The sequence below is a fragment of the Cricetulus griseus genome, assembly GCF_003668045.3.
Source record: "Cricetulus griseus strain 17A/GY chromosome 1 unlocalized genomic scaffold, alternate assembly CriGri-PICRH-1.0 chr1_0, whole genome shotgun sequence".
NCBI lineage: Eukaryota > Metazoa > Chordata > Mammalia > Rodentia > Cricetidae > Cricetulus > Cricetulus griseus.
The window spans coordinates 172544898-172564775 of NW_023276806.1; the positions used below are offsets into that span (position 1 = coordinate 172544898).

The 19878-nt window shown below is 41.2% G+C and overlaps 1 protein-coding gene and 1 long non-coding RNA gene across 3 annotated transcripts in view; one reads left to right on the forward strand and one right to left on the reverse strand.

Moving 5' to 3' along the window:
• Reln (reelin) overlaps positions 1-19878 on the forward strand; it is a 446863-nt gene that overhangs the window by 425655 nt on the left and 1330 nt on the right. The window contains exons 57-64 of one of the 2 annotated variants that reach the window (XM_027393422.2): positions 466-641; positions 3374-3447; positions 4652-4813; positions 6068-6225; positions 8776-8995; positions 10626-10823; positions 11491-11589; positions 15841-15846. In XM_027393422.2, coding sequence (XP_027249223.1) covers positions 466-641; positions 3374-3447; positions 4652-4813; positions 6068-6225; positions 8776-8995; positions 10626-10823; positions 11491-11589; positions 15841-15846 — 1093 coding nt within the window. The remainder of the gene's footprint in view (positions 1-465; positions 642-3373; positions 3448-4651; positions 4814-6067; positions 6226-8775; positions 8996-10625; positions 10824-11490; positions 11590-15840; positions 15847-19878) is intronic. The other variant, XM_027393423.2, reaches the window with a different exon arrangement.
• LOC113833155 lies at positions 555-19818 on the reverse strand. Its single transcript, XR_003480708.2, has 3 exons — positions 19782-19818; positions 7152-7380; positions 555-1070 (listed from the first exon to the last, which is right to left on the reverse strand). It is a non-coding gene; the product is annotated as an uncharacterized LOC113833155 (long non-coding RNA).

Here is a 19878-nt window from a genome sequence, read left to right on the forward strand (position 1 = left end):
CATTGCATAGTGAGCATGGGGGGTACAGTACACACTGCTCAACCTGTGTCTGCTGTTGCCGGGCCCTGCAGTTTATGTCTCCAAAGCTGGTCACTTGATGAATTGTCAATTCAGAATTTAATGAATATTGATAAATACAAAATGTTTTTATTATAATTTGGGATTGCAATACCCTGAATATTTTAGTCCTTTTAGTAATTTCTATACCAAAGAATGCACACTGCAGATGCCTAGGAGGAAGAAGAATTTCTACCCAGAAAAACAAATCCCCTTTTATAGCAAAGTAATCTTCTAACAGCCTTCAGTAGTTTTGCCCTAAGCTTGGGCTCTCACCTGGGATTTATATATTAAGACAGTTGGATAAAATATATAACTGCACTCAGTAGTAAACACAAAAGTAATTGAACATTGAACATCTTAGTGGGAGAAAAATAACACTCACCATTTTTCTCACTTATTTAACAGAAGGCTCTTCGCATGAAGAAAACTGGAGTTTTTACCCTAATGCAGTAAGGACAGCAGGATTCTGTGGAAACCCATCTTTCCACCTCTACTGGCCAAATAAAAAGAAGGACAAGACCCATAATGCTCTCTCCTCCCGCGAGCTCATCATACAGCCAGGATACATGATGCAATTTAAAGTAAGGAAAAGTGATACAGAAAGCAGCAACTTCTGTATGGACTGTAGGAGAAGGGATTTATTCTGACAACTACAGACAAATGATTGATTTCATCTGTTAAAAGATACTGTAACTCGTGGTAACATTTTACAATGGCCGTTCTTCAAGTATGGTTATTTGAGCATAGATAAAAATCTGTGGAGATGCTAGGATACAGCAAGAAATATAGCTATGTTATAGCTCCTATATTCATCTGCCAAGATGAAAAGCTGAAGCCAGTGCCTGGAACCCTCTGCAACTCTCCCGAAACACACTGCTCCTCTTCCCTGTTGCCTTCATTGTCAATTTGTTTCTCAATGTTCCTTTATCTCCAACTTCGCAAACCTGTACATTCACCCAGATGCAGCTCCCGAAGCCTCAAAGAATTAGACAGTTTTTAAATCCTTTATCCTGCATAGGTTAGGAAGGAAAACATAGGCAAGCAATTAGTAGACACTCATGAGAATGATAAAGCCATAGCAATTGCGCTCTCTCTCTGTCACTGTCTCTCTCTCTCTCTGTCTGTCTCTCTGTCTCTCTCTGTCTCTCTGTCTCTCTCTCTGTCTGTCTCTCCTCTCTCTCTCTCTCTCTCTCTCTCTCTCTCTCTCTCTCTCTCTCTCTCTCTCTCTCTGATGCCAAACACACTTTGTAAAGGTATTACAGAAATGCATTTAGTTATTAGATCATTTTATAAACATCAGTTATTCTAAATGACCTTGTTCTAAAAGATGGGCTAGCGACCTTATTAGTGAAAATTAAAGTGTTTCTGCTTTTTTCTTGGCTCTATGCTAGACCCCCTTCAGGGATGAACCAGCCTTTCCAATGCCACCACACCCTGAGAAATGATCTGCTTGCATGACATGAAGGGTCATATCTCAAGGTCATATCTAGTGGCATTCTGCAGCAGCATGATTCCAAGCCATGTCCTGTGAGCGTCCAACTTTTCCATTCTTGGTTCGTTACATTTGGTCACTCTGAATTTTATACAATCTTCTGGCTTTGAACACACCTTGAAAAACAAGTCTCAAATCTGGACATCTAACTAATCTCGACTGGCTCACTGACAACTCCACCTTATATTTTAAGTTACATTATTCATTTAATGGATGCACATGTGTGCGCATGTGTCTGTGTATGGGCACAAGCATGCCGTGGTGCCCCTGTGGAGGCCAATAGACCTGAAAGAGTCAGTTCTCTGTCTCCACCGTGTGGACCCCAGGGATCAAGTTCAGGTCATCAGGCTTAACTACCAGTCCCCTTACGTCCTGAGCCATACCACTATATTTTCAATAGTTTCTACACATTTCTGGCTTGCACCTGAGCACTTCTTTGTGTCACGATGAAGTCAGCATCCTCCATCCTACACCAACTCTTTCTGATTGCCCCATCTCTGTTGACAGCACCACCTGCACTAAATAGCTTTAATGTCTTAAATGTTCACTTTCCACATGTCATCACTTCCTTGCCCTCTAGCTCTGCTTCCCCGTGTTCTTCTCCCACACCTTAGTTCTTCTCTGCACAGTTTCGTCCATTCATATCCACTCCGCACAGCCATATCACTTCCTGTCTATCTGCACGGACCTCCAGACCTCTATGGTTAACCAGGGGCTAATTCTGCCCTCTGATCTTCAGGCAGGCTTTCTTTGTTAGAGTACAAACAAGATGTCACCACAGACTACCCAGCCCCTCTCCATTCCTAACTTGGATATCAGAGTCAATGAGCTTTATGTAGCATAGCTCTCTGTCCACAGTTCCATTCCTCAGGCCTTCAGGGGCACTCTGTTCTTAGCAAGTTAAAGTCAAATACTTGTTTATCTGTATCACAGCCTGTGGAGCTCCACTCAGCACTCCAGCATCACCTCCCCACCCCCAACTCCGCTTGCATCCAGTCTTGATCCCTGTACGCAGAGCTCTGGATCCCTGTAGGCAGAGCTCTGGATCCCTCCCTTCTAACCAGCTTTCTGCCTTCAGATGCTCTGTCTGTCTTCAGGGTCAACTCCCATGCAACTAATGGATGGATGATTTCCCTATCCATCTAATGGGCTGTGTGTGTCTTTTAGATTCCCACTACTATTACTGGCCCACACCTCTTATTCTAACATTAAGTTTTAATTGGCTCATTTCTGAGTATTGTGTCTGAAAGTTTTAGCATTAACCTCTACCAGCAGTGAAATAAGACTTGTTCATTAAATCAACAATTAGAACTTATATTTGAGTCACCAAATTTTACAGCATTTGTGCATTATTAATGGTTCAAGCATTTAATTGCAGATGATACTGAAAAGGAGAAACAGCAATATGAATAGCTATTAAAGTAATTAAATTTGTTATTTTCACTTCCAAATAAAAACTGAATGGCAGCATCGGAGAAGGGGAGATGTCAATGGGCATGTTTTGCATTAGATACTTTCAATTTCTCTCCATAAATTCTCCTCATAATATTTTTAGCCAATTTAACTTATCTAAATTTATGTAATATGATATATTAGTTAAATTATTAGAGATAATACATTAAAATTCTCAGCATCTTTGAAAGCTGCTTGTCTTAACAGCTCTGAGAATGAGTTCTTCATGCACTGGCAGGCTGTCTGTAAAACCTGCTCTGAGTATCTGATTCCCATTAGAGTCCTGATGTTGAGAGGCAGGATTTCTGATTAGTCACATTGGATATCGTTTAGTCTAGCTCGGATATTGATTGCTTCTGTCTGTTTTAGATTGTGGTAGGCTGTGAAGCCACCTCATGTGGTGACCTTCATTCTGTAATGTTGGAGTACACCAAGGATGCAAGGTTAGTGAAATTATTTCACATTTCTTCCAAACTTGAAAGCATAATTCAAATATGTGTCTAATGTTTAGGTAGTTACTTGCAAAGAAGAAATTTTGTGTATTGAAAGTGCATTGAAAACAATTTTGTATACTGAAAGTTTTTAGGGGATTAGGGTTCCTGTAACCCCAGGACTAGGTAGACTGAGGCAGCCTGACACACCTAGGGAGGCCCTTTCAGTCCCTGTGTATGTTCATATAAACTTCACTAGCATAAAATTTATCTATATGTCTTCAAACTTTTCTTTCAAACTAAAGTAAAAATCAGTTTTTATACTGGAAGCTGCTAAGAAACATTACATTTAAAAATAAGTAAGATACGTGTTGTTCTTGTAGAAGTACAGTGTTCACGTCGCTCATTGTTATCCAATGAGCCCTCAGAAAAATTGACTCCTGAAACACATCAGCAGTGGGGAATGGAGCCTGACATGGGACTTTTAAAAATTAATTATATTATGCTGTCAATTGTTTCTAAGTATTCATTCCTATACATGTTATGATTTTGTTTTGTTGTCTGTGAATGCATTAATGTAGTTTTAAAGAGTTAACACATATCTAATGAGAAGTTATTTTTATTATTTTTGTTTTATTTATGCTATGAGAATTTCACACCTATGTGCAAGCTATTTTTTATCATTCCCACCCACTTTGCCCTTCCAGCTTCTTCCATGACACAGCCCCTACAGCCCTTCCCAAATTCATATTCTCTTCTTTTTCTTTTTTTATAACCCCCTCATTCCTATAGGAGCTGTTCATATGTGCGTGAGTGTAGGGCTTCCACTGGAGTATAGCTAACCTATAAGAGCTGGGGGATAGCATTTTTATATATAATGTATTTTTAATTAGAATATAATGACATCATTTCTCCCATTCCATTTCCTCCTTCCCATCCCTCACTCCTCTTAAATTCATGGCCTCTTTGCTTTAATTGTTACTATTACAGACATGTATAAGTGCATAGCTATACAAATAAAACATGCTGAGTTCATTTAGTGTCAATCGTATGTGTATAACTTTAGGGTTATTTTTAAATTATTTTCAAAGATTCCGTGGTCTGTAAATATTGACCACGTGTTCCTGTTGACTCGTCTGACACACTGATCACATGTTCCTCTGACCTGCCTGACATATTGACCACACGTCTGATACACCCCTTTTCGTTGCTGCAGGTCTGACTCCTGGCAGCTCGTGCAGACCCAGTGCTTGCCCTCCTCTTCCAACAGCATTGGCTGCTCCCCCTTCCAGTTCCATGAAGCCACCATTTATAATGCTGTGAACAGCTCAAGCTGGAGGCGGGTCACCATCCAGCTGCCAGACCATGTCTCCTCAAGGTGGGTTGCCTGTAGAGGTCAGCTAGTGGGGCTCTCAGGCGGCCCCTACAGCAGGGGTTCCCAGCCTCCCTAATGTTTCATATGGTTCCTCATGTTGTGGTCCCTCCAACCATAAAAGCATTTTAATTGCTACTTCCTACCTATAAATCTGCTACTCGTATGAACTGTAAATGTCTATGTTTTTGATGGTCTTAGGCAATCCCTGGGAAGGGTCATTCAACCCCCACAGGGGTCATGACCCACAGACTGAGAATCACTCTTCTACAGTCATGCAGAAAAATGGGAACAGAGTTTTAGCTGCAGCCTGAGGACGCTTTCCTCTTCTTGCTATCCCATGTCCTAAGGGAGGGGGAGGGAACATATTTATAAATTATTCATAGAGCTCAGGTTTTCTTTTGACTACATATCATACATATGCAACACTCACCCACACATCCTGAATGGTAGATCCTACAGAGTCTAGAGTTGGGGCCGGTTCTGCCCTAGCATTCTGCCCTGCCAAAGGCTGTGCTGCTCCTGCAGACATGCATGCCTCCTGGTTGCCAGGTTATAGAAAGCTGAAGATAATGAGGATAGTGTGTGATCTTCCCAGAGTGGCAGTCATTTCACTGAACGATTTAGAAAATGACACACTGTGTGTGTGTGTGTGTGTGTGTGTGTGTGTGTGTGTGTGTGTGTGTGTGTGTGTTTATATCTGTGTGTATACATTTATATACATACATATATATGAAAATTCTCACAAAAAATGAATAAATTGAACAACATTCAAGATTGACTGCTGGCTTCCACACACATTGCATACAAACACACACATGCATTTGTTTTTTGGGTTTTGGTATTTTTTGGTATTTTTTCGAGACAGGGTTTCTCTGTGTAGCTTTGGAGCCTATCCTGGCACTCGCTCTGGAGACCAGGCTGGCCTCGAACTCACAGAGATCTGCCTGCCTCTGCCTCCCAAGTGCTGGGATTAAAGGCGTGCACCACCAACTCCCGGATCACACATGCATTTGTACCTACATACGTGGTGCACATGTATATAATAGGCAAGAGAAGAGAGAACCTTAGAGAAGACACAGCTTTCAGAAAGGCATGTGAGGATGAACACCCAACTCTGGAGGAGTCAACACTGCCTTTGGGGTGCTTTGGGTAGAAATCCAAACTCTTTCCTCAGCTCCTGTTCCTACAGGCAGAGGCTGGACAAGATAGGCACAGTAACATCCCATTGACTCTCTTTGTTCTCCTTGGGTTTCTCAGTGCCACGCAGTTCCGCTGGATCCAGAAAGGGGAAGAGACTGAGAAGCAAAGCTGGGCTATCGACCATGTGTACATTGGAGAAGCCTGTCCAAAGCTCTGCAGTGGACATGGCTACTGCACCACCGGGGCTGTCTGCATCTGTGATGAAAGCTTCCAAGGTCTGAACCCTGGGCTGCTCCTGAAGCAGCCCGCTGTGGGCTCCTTGTCTTAAATACACAGGGAATACACTAGGAAGCGGTGGACAAGCCAGGCTCAGAGGTGTGAGCTTGACAACCTTTGACTACTGAGTTACTATCTTTGGAATGAACTCTCAGGCTTGAGCTGTGTTCCTGGAAGCATTTTTAAATGATGTTTTAGCTGGTTTACAAACACTGGTTCTCGTTATGGTATTTACACATATTGTCCCCTTCCTCCTCCCAAATAGGTCCCATCTGCTTCCTGAAACTCATTTTTAAAAGTAGACTGAGGCCTTGGGAGGACAACTCAGGCAGTAAAGCACTTGGTTTACATGCTCAAGGACCTGAACTCAATCCCCAGAACCCAAGTAAAAATGTCAGCCATGGCATTACACCCTTGTCATATAAGCACGGGAGGGGGGGGGGTAGAGACCAGCCATGGTGTTACACACTTGTCATGTAGCACAGGGGACTGACACCAGCCATGATGTTACACACTTATCATATAAGCACAGGGGGTACAGAGACCAGCCATGGTGTTACACACTTGTCATGTAGCTCAGGGGACTGACACCAGCCATGACGTTACACACTTGTCATATAAGCACAGGGGGTACAGAGACCAGCCATGGTGTTACACGCTTGTCATGTAGCGCTGGGGACAGACACCAGCCACGGTGTTGCACACTTTTTGTGTAAGCACAAGGACAGAGACAGAAGGCTCCTTGGGGCTAAGTTAACTCAAAGGAGGTGGATGACATTGCCAATGATGACATCTAAGATTGTCCCCAGCCACGTGCTTGCACACTCATCTACCTGCATTATACATATATTCAAAGATGCCTGACATACATGCATTCGATAAAAGACTGAAATCAACTTGATAAATTCTGTACATAATGACTTACATTCCTAAGTAAATGAGATAGAATGAATCTATTCAGAACATCCCGTGGTGCCTTGTATTCAGTCTTTTACATTAGCTTCCTGTCCCAGCCAGTCTCCAGCCTTGTCTTGTTGTCTCTCTTTAAATACTTCACTAGTGTCTATTAGACTCCACCTCCCAGGATCCAGCTTCCGTGCTCCCACAGGTATAGCTGATGACCTGAGTGTCCTGCTTCTCACATCACTGGGCCACTAAAGAAAAAAAAAAAAGAAAGAAAGAAAGAAAAAGCTCAATCACACAACCAAACTAATTTCTACTGTTTGGGCTCCAGCTGCTGAATGTATTTGGGCCAGGGTGTCTGCTCAGCATCTCAAATGCCTGCAAGTGAAATTTTCTCCCCCTCAAACTTTCCAACGGGTTCCAGCCTGTGCTATTGTGTGCTTATTCTGTCCTAGCAATTGCCACTCAGCAGAGCTGAGAAATCCTGGGTCTCTATATGGTCTTGATTTTATTGTTTGCGTAGACTGTCCCCATTCACTAGAGTCACATAGAATTCATGATAGCCCTGTCAGTGACTTTTGGTCAACATGACTGATACCACTCAATAAATAAGAAAACTAAGACTCAGAAGTTAAGAGATTCATCAAAAATCACAGAGCTGGTAAAGATGACCAGCTCCTGGATTTTTCCTCCCAATCAACCCCATCAATTCTCATGGCTGATTTATCTAAAGATCAGAATTATACAACTTCCCCCAAGAATATTATATATATATGAATTCTGCATTGGGATCCATTTAAATTTCCTGGCTGGTGCTATGTCTTCACTTCCAGATGAAATGGATGCAATAAATGTAGGCACCTGCACATCTCTCATGTTAAAAACTACTTAGCCACTTCCTTCTTCCCCTGTTATCGCTGCTGCTGAGACCAACCGAGTCTGTCTGGGTATTAGCTGAAGAATTTTAACTTTGGGCAAATTAACAAATCAAATGTCTCATGAGAAGGCCCAGCTGTCTGGAATTTTCCCTCTTCCCTGATCCAACAAAAGTAGGGCCCTTTGATTTTGAACTATTGCGGGCATTTAGAACATGTGTGCAGTTCAAATCAAGGAGAAATGTAAACACACACACATTCACTCATTTAATGTCTCAGTGGCTTCTGAGAGACATTTCCAGTTTACTTATTGTTCATTTATTTACCCCAACATCGTTGTTGAATACTATGTCCAATAAGGAATCAAGAACACAGCATATCTAGTTTCTACAAAATTGTGCTGGGGAAAAAAAGATAAAAAAAGATTGGCCTCCTATGCCAGGGTGAGAACTCCCTGCTGAGCCCCAACACTGGTAAACACACTGGCCTGGCCAGATGCTGGAGCATGTAAACAATAGACTAAGTATATTCACATGGACATATTTTAATAAAAACTGACTTAAAAGTAATGGGACTTTTCTCAGCATAAGCCAACAGTTACCTAAATACCCGAGAAATGGCTGCTCCTGGGAGGCTGAGTCAGCCTGGTACTCACTTCTCTGTTCTTATAGTAAGAGTGGCTCAAACCTGAAGTGGAATATTGCCTTACTCTTGGAGGGTTATGTTTATCCCAGCTGATTGTGGTCCCTGTTAATTATTACTTTTCCCCAGGTGATGATTGCTCTGTTTTCAGTCACGAGCTTCCTAGTTACATTAAAGATAATTTTGAATCAGCAAGAGTCACTGAAGCCAACTGGGAAACAATTCAGGGTGGCGTCATCGGAAGTGGCTGTGGGCAGCTGGCACCCTATGCCCACGGGGACTCGCTCTACTTTAATGGGTGTCAGATAAGACAAGCTGCTACCAAGCCACTGGATCTCACTCGAGCAAGGTGAGCAAACCCTGTGCTATTTTCAAGACACAGACATGATCACAAGCCCAGATCTGAGCACGAACTTCATGAAACAATGTCCACTAAGCCAGGGAGCCTTAATATCAAAGAACCATTGTGTTTCAACAACTCAAAACTATCATTGTATAAGTTTATCATAGGATGTCTTTGTTCTTTCTTCCCACACATACTAACTAAGCAGTGATGCTCCAGCAGAGAGAATGGATAAGGAGAGTCTGCATAGATAACCTAATGTTAGCACAGCGAGGTATGTAAATATAATATGAAAATGTGTATACATGCAGATGTATACTATGTTTAGCATCTGTATGTTCAGTAGATAGAAATAAAAGATTATATCTTTAATTATTCACATTGGCTATCTATTAATGCAGAACAGAGTGAGCAGAAACTGAATGAATTGTAGAAGTGGCATAGGGGAGCCCTGGAGATTCTTCACCATTTCCCTTCATCAGCCATTTTCCCAAAGCCAGAGTGTGGGTAAAGAGGCCAACATTTTAAAGAGCTGTAGTGCTCTAACTAGAATTCCTGCTGAATGGCGGAAAGTAACCTTATGGGAATATGTTTCTGTGTTTAAAAATTCCTGTCTCGGGGCTGAGAAGTTAGCTCAGTGGATAAAGAGGCTGCCGTGCAAGCATGAGGACCTGAGTTTGGATCCCCAGGACCTACATAAAGCCAAGTGTAGAAGCGAGACAAAGCGAGATAGTCAAGCTAACTGAGTCAGTGAGCCCCAGATTCAGGGAGAGACCCTGAAGACAGCTGACATTGACCTCTCGCCTCCACACACATGGGTGCACATGCACCATACAGCTGCATACAAACACATACACCACACAGGCATGTGCGCACATGCACACACGCACACACAGAGCTGTGTTTTCTAAGGATAAGGGTGTCTGGGGAAAGGTATCTAACAGAGCAGATGTAAGCTTGAGCCTGCATGCTGTACTTCAGCCTTCCTTCATCTGATCCAGAAACCCTAAAATATACATGGTGACTTGTCCTTGTCCAGATGCTGTTCAGTGTGGAGCTATGTGTAAAAAGCACACAGCACACATATTGTTCCATGTCCTCAGCTGCTTGGCCTTTGTTACTATTTAGAGAACAGAGGTAAGGGGGGACATATTCTAAACAAATTTCCAGCATCACAAAAATGGACACATCTTTGAAAGTCAGAGCTGTGTATTCATGTCTATTTTTATTATGCAGTCACCCCTTAGTAAACAGGAAAGATTAGTTCCAGAGCCCCCATGGATGCTCAAGTCCCTCTTGCCCTTAGCCTATGCTGACACTCCTGTGTGAGTCACATCACCCCGAATTATATACAGTGTCCAGTACACTGTACAAGCTATGCAGGTGGGTGATACACTCTCTTGCTTGAGGGATCTAAAGGTGGTAAAGGCTGCACATATTCAGCAACAGGTTTTTTTTTTCCCATAATATCTTCTGTGTGTGATTGGTTGAATCTTCAGATGTGGAACCCTAATACAGAGACCCAACTGTATTATGAACTCAGGAATTACAGACTTTAGGAAAAAAATTGAGAACTTCCTCCTTTAATGTTTCCAACTTTCATCTAGAGTGGATTTCCCTGTATTTTTTTTTTCAGCAAAATTATGTTTGTCTTACAAATTGGGAGCACGTCACAGACAGACAGTTGCAACAGTGACCTCACTGGCCCCCATGCGGTGGACAAGGCTGTACTGCTGCAGTACAGTGTCAACAATGGCATCACCTGGCATGTCATCGCTCAGCACCAGCCAAAGGACTTTACACAAGCTCAGCGGGTGTCTTACAATGTCCCTCTGTAAGTGGCCTGAAGGGAAATGCATGATCCCCTGCCCGTTTCCTGTGGATTGTTGAACTTGACATGGGAGATAGATGGTTCCTGGGTCAATGCCATGAACCCGGGCAGTGGCAGAGCCAAGACATCCCAGAAAACCAACACTGTGCTGCTGTTTTCCAGTAGGGCCAGAGGCAGATAACTAATTGAAATAGAAGGGCAGGAGGGAATGAATGGAGAACTAAATGCAGAGACACTATGTGTATTTCTCTTCCTTGAAACAGTATTTCTAACCCTTTGGAAAACAGCAACCTTGAGTTTCTGTTTAGAGTGATCCTGAAGAAGTCTGGAGAACATGCAGTCATACCAGCTTTGCTCAGCTTTGTTCACCCAGCTTCTAGCAGAGCCAGTCACAGAAAGCATCTCATGTTTGGGGATAACATGTTGCTTTTCCAGATACTGTTAGAACAGAGGGAAGGAGGGAGAAAGATAGACCACTGTCACTAGCCTTTAAGCTGCTAATAAAATTCCATACTGCTAGAAGAGTACTGGGCACTAAGCAAATCCAGATTCTATGTGCAACATGTTCTTGACTTAGGTGAACCCACTAAAGCATCTGAAATCAGTAGATCACCTACCAGAAGAAAGGTCTTAAACATTCTGCCTCTGTGTCCTTCTGTTTGTGACCCAGGGAGGCACGGATGAAAGGAGTTTTACTGCGCTGGTGGCAACCACGTCACAATGGAACAGGTCATGATCAATGGGCTTTGGACCATGTGGAGGTCGTCCTGTGAGTATCTGCTACTTAGCATCCGGTGTCCATTTCAGAAAGGTTTGAAGTTCCTTTGGCCTGGCATGCTCCTTGATTCAGTAAGAAGTAGACCTGATGAGAAGGTCCCCACAGGGCCACTTCAGCAACTGCAGGATAGTTCAAGCCAACAGTGAAGTAGAATAAAACCTTGAGTGTAGTTTAGTGGGCTTGAGAAAGCTTTGATAAGTAAATGTTTGTTGAAGGATTGACAGGATTGATCAAATTCAATACAACAGAAGTCTCTGGGTAAATGGGAAATGATGTCTTATGCTTGATCTGGGTTGCCTTACAAAATAGAATGACCTCCCCAAAGAATGATCTGTCCCAGCCTATATACAGAATGCTCATGGTGGATGAGCCCATGATGAAGACTATATCATCCCCAGAGGCGTTCTACATTTGAGGATTTGGTTGTAACTAGAACAGAGAGTCTGTGGTCTCACATTCCTTCTGACAGTCCTATTACCCAAGAGTTAAGGGCGCCCCCCTTGTCTGTCCCAGGTAGAGGCGCTTCCACCACTCTCCTCTGGCTGGGTTGACTGTTCCCTTGCAAAGAGATGACTTGCTTTTTCTCTAACAATCTAGTTCCTGTAAAACTGGGATGCTTATGTCTCGACGAGTTCGAACTGGTGGCTCCAAGTTGTTGACAAGGAGAGGCGAATCTTCTCGGTAGATAGGTTCAAATGTTCATTCTGCTTACCAGATCCAAAATGAAATCAGTCATGTGGCTGATTTCAGTCATTTTGAAAGCAAATTTCAATCATTAATTGGTAGGAAAACTACCAGATTTGTTTTCTTTCAATCATAGCCATAAGCTGAATTCTCCAGTCTTGAGCTAGCCCTTGTTTTAGCTGTCACTGAGGCACCTGCTTGCATGGCATCCACATCAATCCCAATTCCAAGAGCAACCCAGTCCCCACACAAGCTCCCACTGTGCGCGCTGCTGCTTTTGGACCACTTGCTGGGCTCTGCCTCCACAAGACAAAATCTAAGTTTACAGTAACAGTCAGACCCTTGAGTCTAAATATGAGGCTGGTGTTTTACTAACCTTTGATTTCCTGCAACTACATTATTCTGAGAGAGTAGAACAGCTTGGACTCTTAAAGACTGTAAACAATCCCATAAATGCACGCATACAATGAGGGGTAGACCAGAATCCAATCCTAGAGCCACCATGCCCTGAGCTCTCTCCTTAAGGCAGAGACTCAATCTGATGAAAGCGCAGAATCCCGGGGAAGTTGGCTGGCCTTCCCCTGAGGGATTTGCCTCTTCTGCACTAAAACCTGAGCATCATTTTCTAAAGCACCTTGATGCTTCTTGTGAATTGCCTCCATCAGCAATCACATGTCTTTCAAGACTTCTGCTACAATAGCCTGTGTCGACAGAGCTTCTGGCACCTGACAAAGCATTACCAACTCCCCTGGAAACTTCAGAACTTTCCGATTCTCAACAGAAAGCTGACGGGTGCGAGAATTCTCAAAACACCATATATTTGAATAGATATTTTCCACTCCCACCCAGACAAGCCACTGCCATCATCTAGAATGTACTAGCTTGGTGTGGTGTAACCCTTTCACAACTAGAAAACAAAACTCAGTTCCCTGTTGACCTGCTGCCTCAGAGGTTCTCAGAGTTCCATCAGGAAGCCTGCCCACCTGCCCCCAACAGAAGCTTCTGGAATACCTGGTGTTGGTATTAGTTTTTGTAAGCAACCACCAGCATCATGAATCTGACATAAGACTAAAATTCTGATTATATTCTGGAACTGTGGTCTGTATGATAAGACTTCATTTTCATTCAGTCCCAGAGTTTTAAGACTTTAAAATCTTTTCACTCACCAGGCACCTGCCTACTCTGACCATAGACTTGGAGCTTCAGGGCACAAGGAGAGCACCAGAATGTGTACATGGTGTTGCATAGCTCATGTCACTCCAAGTCATCTTTCAGTGACTCATTCAGAATTTATAAGTTTACACTTTTACCACATAATGAGAGTCCAAATAATTTTAGAAATGTGATTTATCTTTAATGACATCTCAAAATTGTTAAAATTATAGAAATACTGTATCTCCCTTGTTTTAGAAAAATTCATAAAGCTCAATTCAATAAATGAATCTTAATAGATATATTCCTAAAAAATTCTATTTTAGAACTATGTATTTGGTATTTTTATCTGCTCTTAAGATATGGTTTTATGCTACTATAACATTTCAAAGTACTTCCTTTTTGTAAGAATCACAAAAGTTTTAAGACAATCACTAATATGTACTTGGTAGCTTTGCAATACAGTTTATTCATTTGATGAGTACATGATACAAAGTTCCAGATAACTCAGGAAAACAAGGTTTAACAGCCCTGTCATCCTTCAACACTGCAAGATACACAGAATCTAGCTGAGGCTAATGTTATTCACAAACACTACAAATTTTACCATGGAAAATATGTTTATTTAAGAAGTAGAGTAGAATGTGTCCATAAAGCCTACTAATGAAATGTTTTCTTACTTGGCTATGCTTGCCTAGCTGAATGAGCTAATGATGTTTATTACTCCCCCCATGGGGAAGGAAGAGTCACCTGGAGCACACACATGGGTAGACAATCTAGTATAGCATGTAGACAGCACTGTTAGTATGTTTTTGCAACATACATTTCAGTTAAATAACTTTTAGAATGTGTTTTCTTTTGCAAGTGATGATTGCTTTAATGTAGCTTTAATGTCATAGTTTTGCTTGTGTAGATATGTACCACAGACACATACTAATAACCTCTAGGAAGAAAAGCTGTGGCCTGCATGGTATCTTACATTGAGTAATGTCCACATTGCCCATATTAACCAAGGACATGTGAGTTGGATGAGAACAAATTCAACACCTCTGAAAACAGCTCAGGGTACAGGAGCGCTTCCTAAATGAACGTGACACATAATATATTCTTAACTTAATGGTTTAATCGTAAAAGAACATATGTGGAAAGACTCGAGCATCTTCAGCAAAAAGAATGACCAGCCTCAAACTATAAAGATAGCAACCTCCCTTTTAGCACTCATTAAACCAAGTCCTTGCGCTTACTTGAGAGTGTAATCCTCCCTCTCATTTGCCAATGAGACTTGCATATGGAAGCCTTTGTGATGGCTAGCACCTGCTAATCTGTCTGCATTGAACTGGCAGATTTTTTTTCCAGCCTCACTAGTTTACAGAAAGACCTCACCCATAAAATCCAAATGATACAGCATAACGCAATCATCACCAACCGGGTGAAAGCGAATTACTCGGAACTCGCTTGCTAGCATAGGATATTTGTTTCTCAGTAAATGTTTATGAAAACACTTGGGCAGATCCCTCACAAGATCCATGCTGGGAGGGTGCTTCTTAGGGTAAAAGAGGATTTGGTGTCTCAACTCCTTTTGTTGGGCACTTGGGCTTCTATCCTAAGAATCTTCCTCAGCCAACTATGCATTCCATTAACACATCACATTTCCTGTGTGTGTGTCTCAGTCACAACATGTCATGTGTATAATGAATTGGGCCAATTTCTGCATGTATACCTTGAAAGCAAATCACCAAGTAAAAAGTTGGCCTTTGTGGATTGATTTAATAACAAGCAAGTTGTTGCCACATTTATTGAAAATTGAAAACTAATATGTTGCTAACTTTGGCTCTAAACAAATTTATCAGATTTTAATATAAATTCCATCATGACCATCCCCTCTTGCTATTCATCATCAAGATACTGTCACATTTTTGGCACAAATGATTTATGAAGATGAGCATATTACATTTGTTGCAAAGCATATTTTCCTTTATTAAATTTTACTGTGTTATCTGATGTAGAAAAATGTTTCCATTCCTTAATCTCCTTGGGTATTAACAGAACCTAAAATATAAATGATTGAAAACTCAGATAAAATTTACAGTAGATATTAAATACTTAATATTTATACCTTGTATGTAACATTTATGCCAAATGTAATGTTATAGCTACATGGACCTTGACATATGGTTATGAGCAAATATTGCATGTTGCATTACATTAAAAAGTTAAGCGTATCTATTAGGTATAGAAGGATAAGAAATAACGTGTTGAATTTTTATTTTCAAAAGAGACGAAAAATCCTATATTGCACCTAAACCTGATCAGACTTTTATGACTAATCACAGTGCTGCATGCGTTGAGAGGCATTTTTTAACTTGTATTATATTTCATTATTTGCTCTCACTGGTTTTCTACTAGAGTAAGGTAAGTCATCCTCACTACATGTGGAGAACTGTTTACTGTTCACTCCTTCAGTTTTACCAAAGCTAGCTGAGAATTTCTGTAGAAGACCCTTTACAAGTAAAAATTTTCTAGAAATGCAGTTTTAGATGATATTGGGATACACTGGTAATCAGCACTATCTCACTGAAGTGCTCGCATTGAATAAACTCCTTATGAGGAGTGGAACTAGGAATATATGCAAAAGATCTCTAGTCTGTTGTTAATGTCTTTCTAAAGATCCGTTTGGCAGAGGATTTGCATGAAGGTGCCTTGACATACCAATTTTAAGTTAATAATCGATAGAGTGGGGTGGCTTTACTCTTAACCCTTGTGAGCTCGGGATGGTGCCCATTGATAACATGTGCCACCTTCTATTTGTCCTCTGATTCACAAACTTCAAGACTTGGGAGTAAAATGGCTCTAAGTACTGGACATCTGCATATGGTGTTAGGGTTTTTTCATTAATCCTGATAGTTCCCTAAGGTATGTGGTCAAATATCATCCTCATTTCCATTTGGCAGAAGAGAAATCTGAAACTCTTATTTGCAACTCCACTTATTGGTGTGGACCTTTCTGGAAGTACGTGACCTTGAGATCTGGTGCACAACTTCCAGTGTCCAGGGGTTAGTTTGAATGGCAGCATCCATCCTAAACTCACACAGATTTCTCCGAAAGATACAGCTATAGTCACTGGACTCTTATTTCTGCCTTCATATAAATTGTCGTTGTACATATGCTAAAGATAACAAATTACTGATGGATAAAATGCCTAAATTTCTATAAGCTCAAATCCTTCAAGTCTTCCTGTCCTTTAGAATTCATCTTCAAAATCAGATTAAATTGTTTTCATAATAAGTGAACTAATGGTCAAAAGTAATGGTTCAAACGAATACAGAATCACAAATTCCTTAATGATCCTACAATATTTTCTATGCATAATCCGGGATGCATTTTTCTAATTCCATATACTGAGTCTTCAAAATCCCTGAAACAATGGAAATTTCAGTCAGCGTTTATAAGAAGGCTACTCAGGAAAACTCTCCCTTCTTTCAGTGGCTTGCACTTGAATAATTATTTAAAGGACCTAGTTCTAGCTCCCTCCAAAGCAGATTGTCATGTCCAATGCCGCAGTGTACCACAGGATGAGCGTCACTGGTTAAACTGAACTTACAATGAAAACTACTTTCCCCTGTAGTTGCAATGAAAACCTGAATCTCAAGAACTCAGTTGCACCTACTATGACATGATGCAAAGCATACGTCTATATGTATCAGAAGCAAAAATAAGTTCACTCAAAGCAGACCCATATAAGATGTATAAGATGTTTAAAAGTGTTAAAACTCCTATGGAACTGGGATTGTCATGCAAATCAATCTTGTTTCTAATTCAAATAAAAAATGATAAAAAAATAAAAATAAAAAAATAAAACTGCTCGTGTAAGTAGAACATTTTAGAAGACAAAATAGCTGCTTAACGTTCACTTTGGACTACTAAATGGGCCTAGAATCAGATGACACTGTGTTACCAGCATTCCCCGTGGTACATGAACAGGCTTATGAACTGTAAAATTCCACCTCATTAGACTTCAATGGAAATGACTTATAACCAAATTACCAGTTAGCTACAAGCATGCTTTGAAAGTGTGGCTGCTTAAATACAATTACATAAACTCCAGACATCTGAAGCAGACTCACTTCCATGTACGCATGACAATTCGTGGGAATCCACAGATATATAACAGGAACCGACTCAAAGTTAGTATGTCCAATGAATTAGAATATGCCCTAAATTAGTTGTAAGCCTCTTTATTTTTTTCCTTTTTTTATTAGAAAGAAAATTATTTTACATGTCAATCCCAGGTCCCTCTCCCTCCCCTCCTCCCCTGACCCCCCAACTAATGCCCTACCTATCCCATTCCCTTTCTGCTCCCAAGGGAGGGTGAGGCCTTCCATAGGGAGTCTTCAGAGTCTGTCATATTCTTAAGGATAGGGCCTAGGCCAACCCCCTTGTGTCTAGACTCAGGGAGTATCCCTCCATGTGGGATGGGCTCCTAAAGTCCATTCCTATGCTAACCAAAAAAAGTGAAAGACCTGTATCATAAGAATTTTGAGTCTTTAAAGTAAGCCTCTTTAAAAACCTACAGCCTGCTAATATTTTTCTTACACCTAAAAATGGAAGTTTTAAAACAGTTCTATAATAAAATGACTTCATGTAGAATTTTCTTTGACACTATTAACAACTTCAGTTAAAGTTAAGTATGTCTTTATTCTCATATATACAGGATCAATGCCACATTAATCTAAGTTACAATAACTAAGTATCTTGCTTGTTTGGGCTTTTATGTAAAATATTTAACCGTTTTAAATTTTCTTTGAATACGTTGTCTTTGAACATGTTTTGACAGAATAATTTCATTGCTTTAACTCTGCAATTATTCCTTATAGTTAAAGAGTAATGATTTACACCAGGAATCCAATCAGTAAGTCAACAAAGGTCTAGTAGCATGCCTTGACCACCAGGGGTCAAGCAAGAGGTGCAGTGCTGTGGTTGGGGGTGGAGAGAGCTGGACAGACGGCCCCCATATTATCAGAAGCTCACTTGTGGGGAGCCACGATAGGCATACAAATTCCACTCAGCAGGAAATGGGAGTTCAAAAGAAAACAAAACAAAACAAAAATCACTGCTGAGGAGGTGCTGTGAACACAAAAGTAAATACACTGAAACAGCAAATAGGAACGGAGGACCTGATGCTAGAGTAAGGCCAGCACGGCTGGTAGGGATAGACAGTAGAGGCAGCTTTGCATACAGTAGCCCGAGTGGATCCAAAGAACCGATCTGAAAACAGGATTAATCCTGAAGAGGACATGCGAGGCATGGCGTCACTAGCATAGAATGTTAACAGGTGTAAGAGTTACAGGTAGTTTTTTTAATGAAACAAAGCCAACCTCTGAAGGAAAGCTTCCTGAGAGTGGTGTGTGAATTCATTGTATGTGTGTGTGTGTGAGGCCTAGTACACATGCATACAGTCTTACAGCTATCTTAAGAGTAAACTGTATGTTTCATGGCATTTCGGTGGAGAATAGAGATACAGAGGTTGGTTTAGGGACCATTGTGATAGTGCAGACCTCAGATGCTGACAGGAAGACTGCAAGGGCCAGTCCCAAGATGTAGTGAACACTTTCTCTGCTTGACTAGCTCAGTGCACTAGGTCACTGTCCATTTGCAAGACTGGACTTTATGTCAACAGCAGTTACTGCTCACGACTGCTAATAAACCCGGGGTGCACCTCCTTCATCCTTCTACTGTGACATCGAAACTGATCAACTTAGTAGTGTGCTTGTCACGATCCCATCAAGTACAGTGGGTGTGAAGGCTACCAGAACACAAAATCTAACTTCTTTTCTCTTTTTCTCCAAAATGTCTCTAGTGAGTATTCATTTTTGGCTTTGTAGTCCCTAACATTTTGATAACACGGAAGTTCTAAGTGGGCAGGTATTAGCACTTTACTTTTGTAAACTGTGCCTCAGTTTCACATCTGTCTTGGGCCAGGCCCTGCTGCTTGAGAGCTGATATGTGTTTCCCTCAAGATTCTCACTGTAAATCTACTCTAGTGATCAGATGTCACTGCATACAATGTTCTCGTTTTAAAGTCTTTCACATTTTTATAGCTAAGGTTAGTGCCTAGGAGATATTATTAAAAAGCATCATTTTTACCTTGCTAATATGATGATTATTAATAAAATTTATTCTTTCCCTGTACCCTAATTCAAGTTCCTTTTATGCTGCCCATGGTGGTAGAACCACAGCACTGACAGCATCTCTCTCTATGTGTATTTCAGATTGTGTATAGTGGGAAATTACCAATACGGAGTCAGGTAGAAATATAAGGGTATTTAATAGAGAAAAGCCTTACTTACAGAGCAACCTAGCCAGCCGGCGTGGCAGTGGTCTGTCAGCAAGCCCAAAAGTGAAACTGAAAGTGAGCACGCAGTCCCATCCCAGTATCGCTCTATG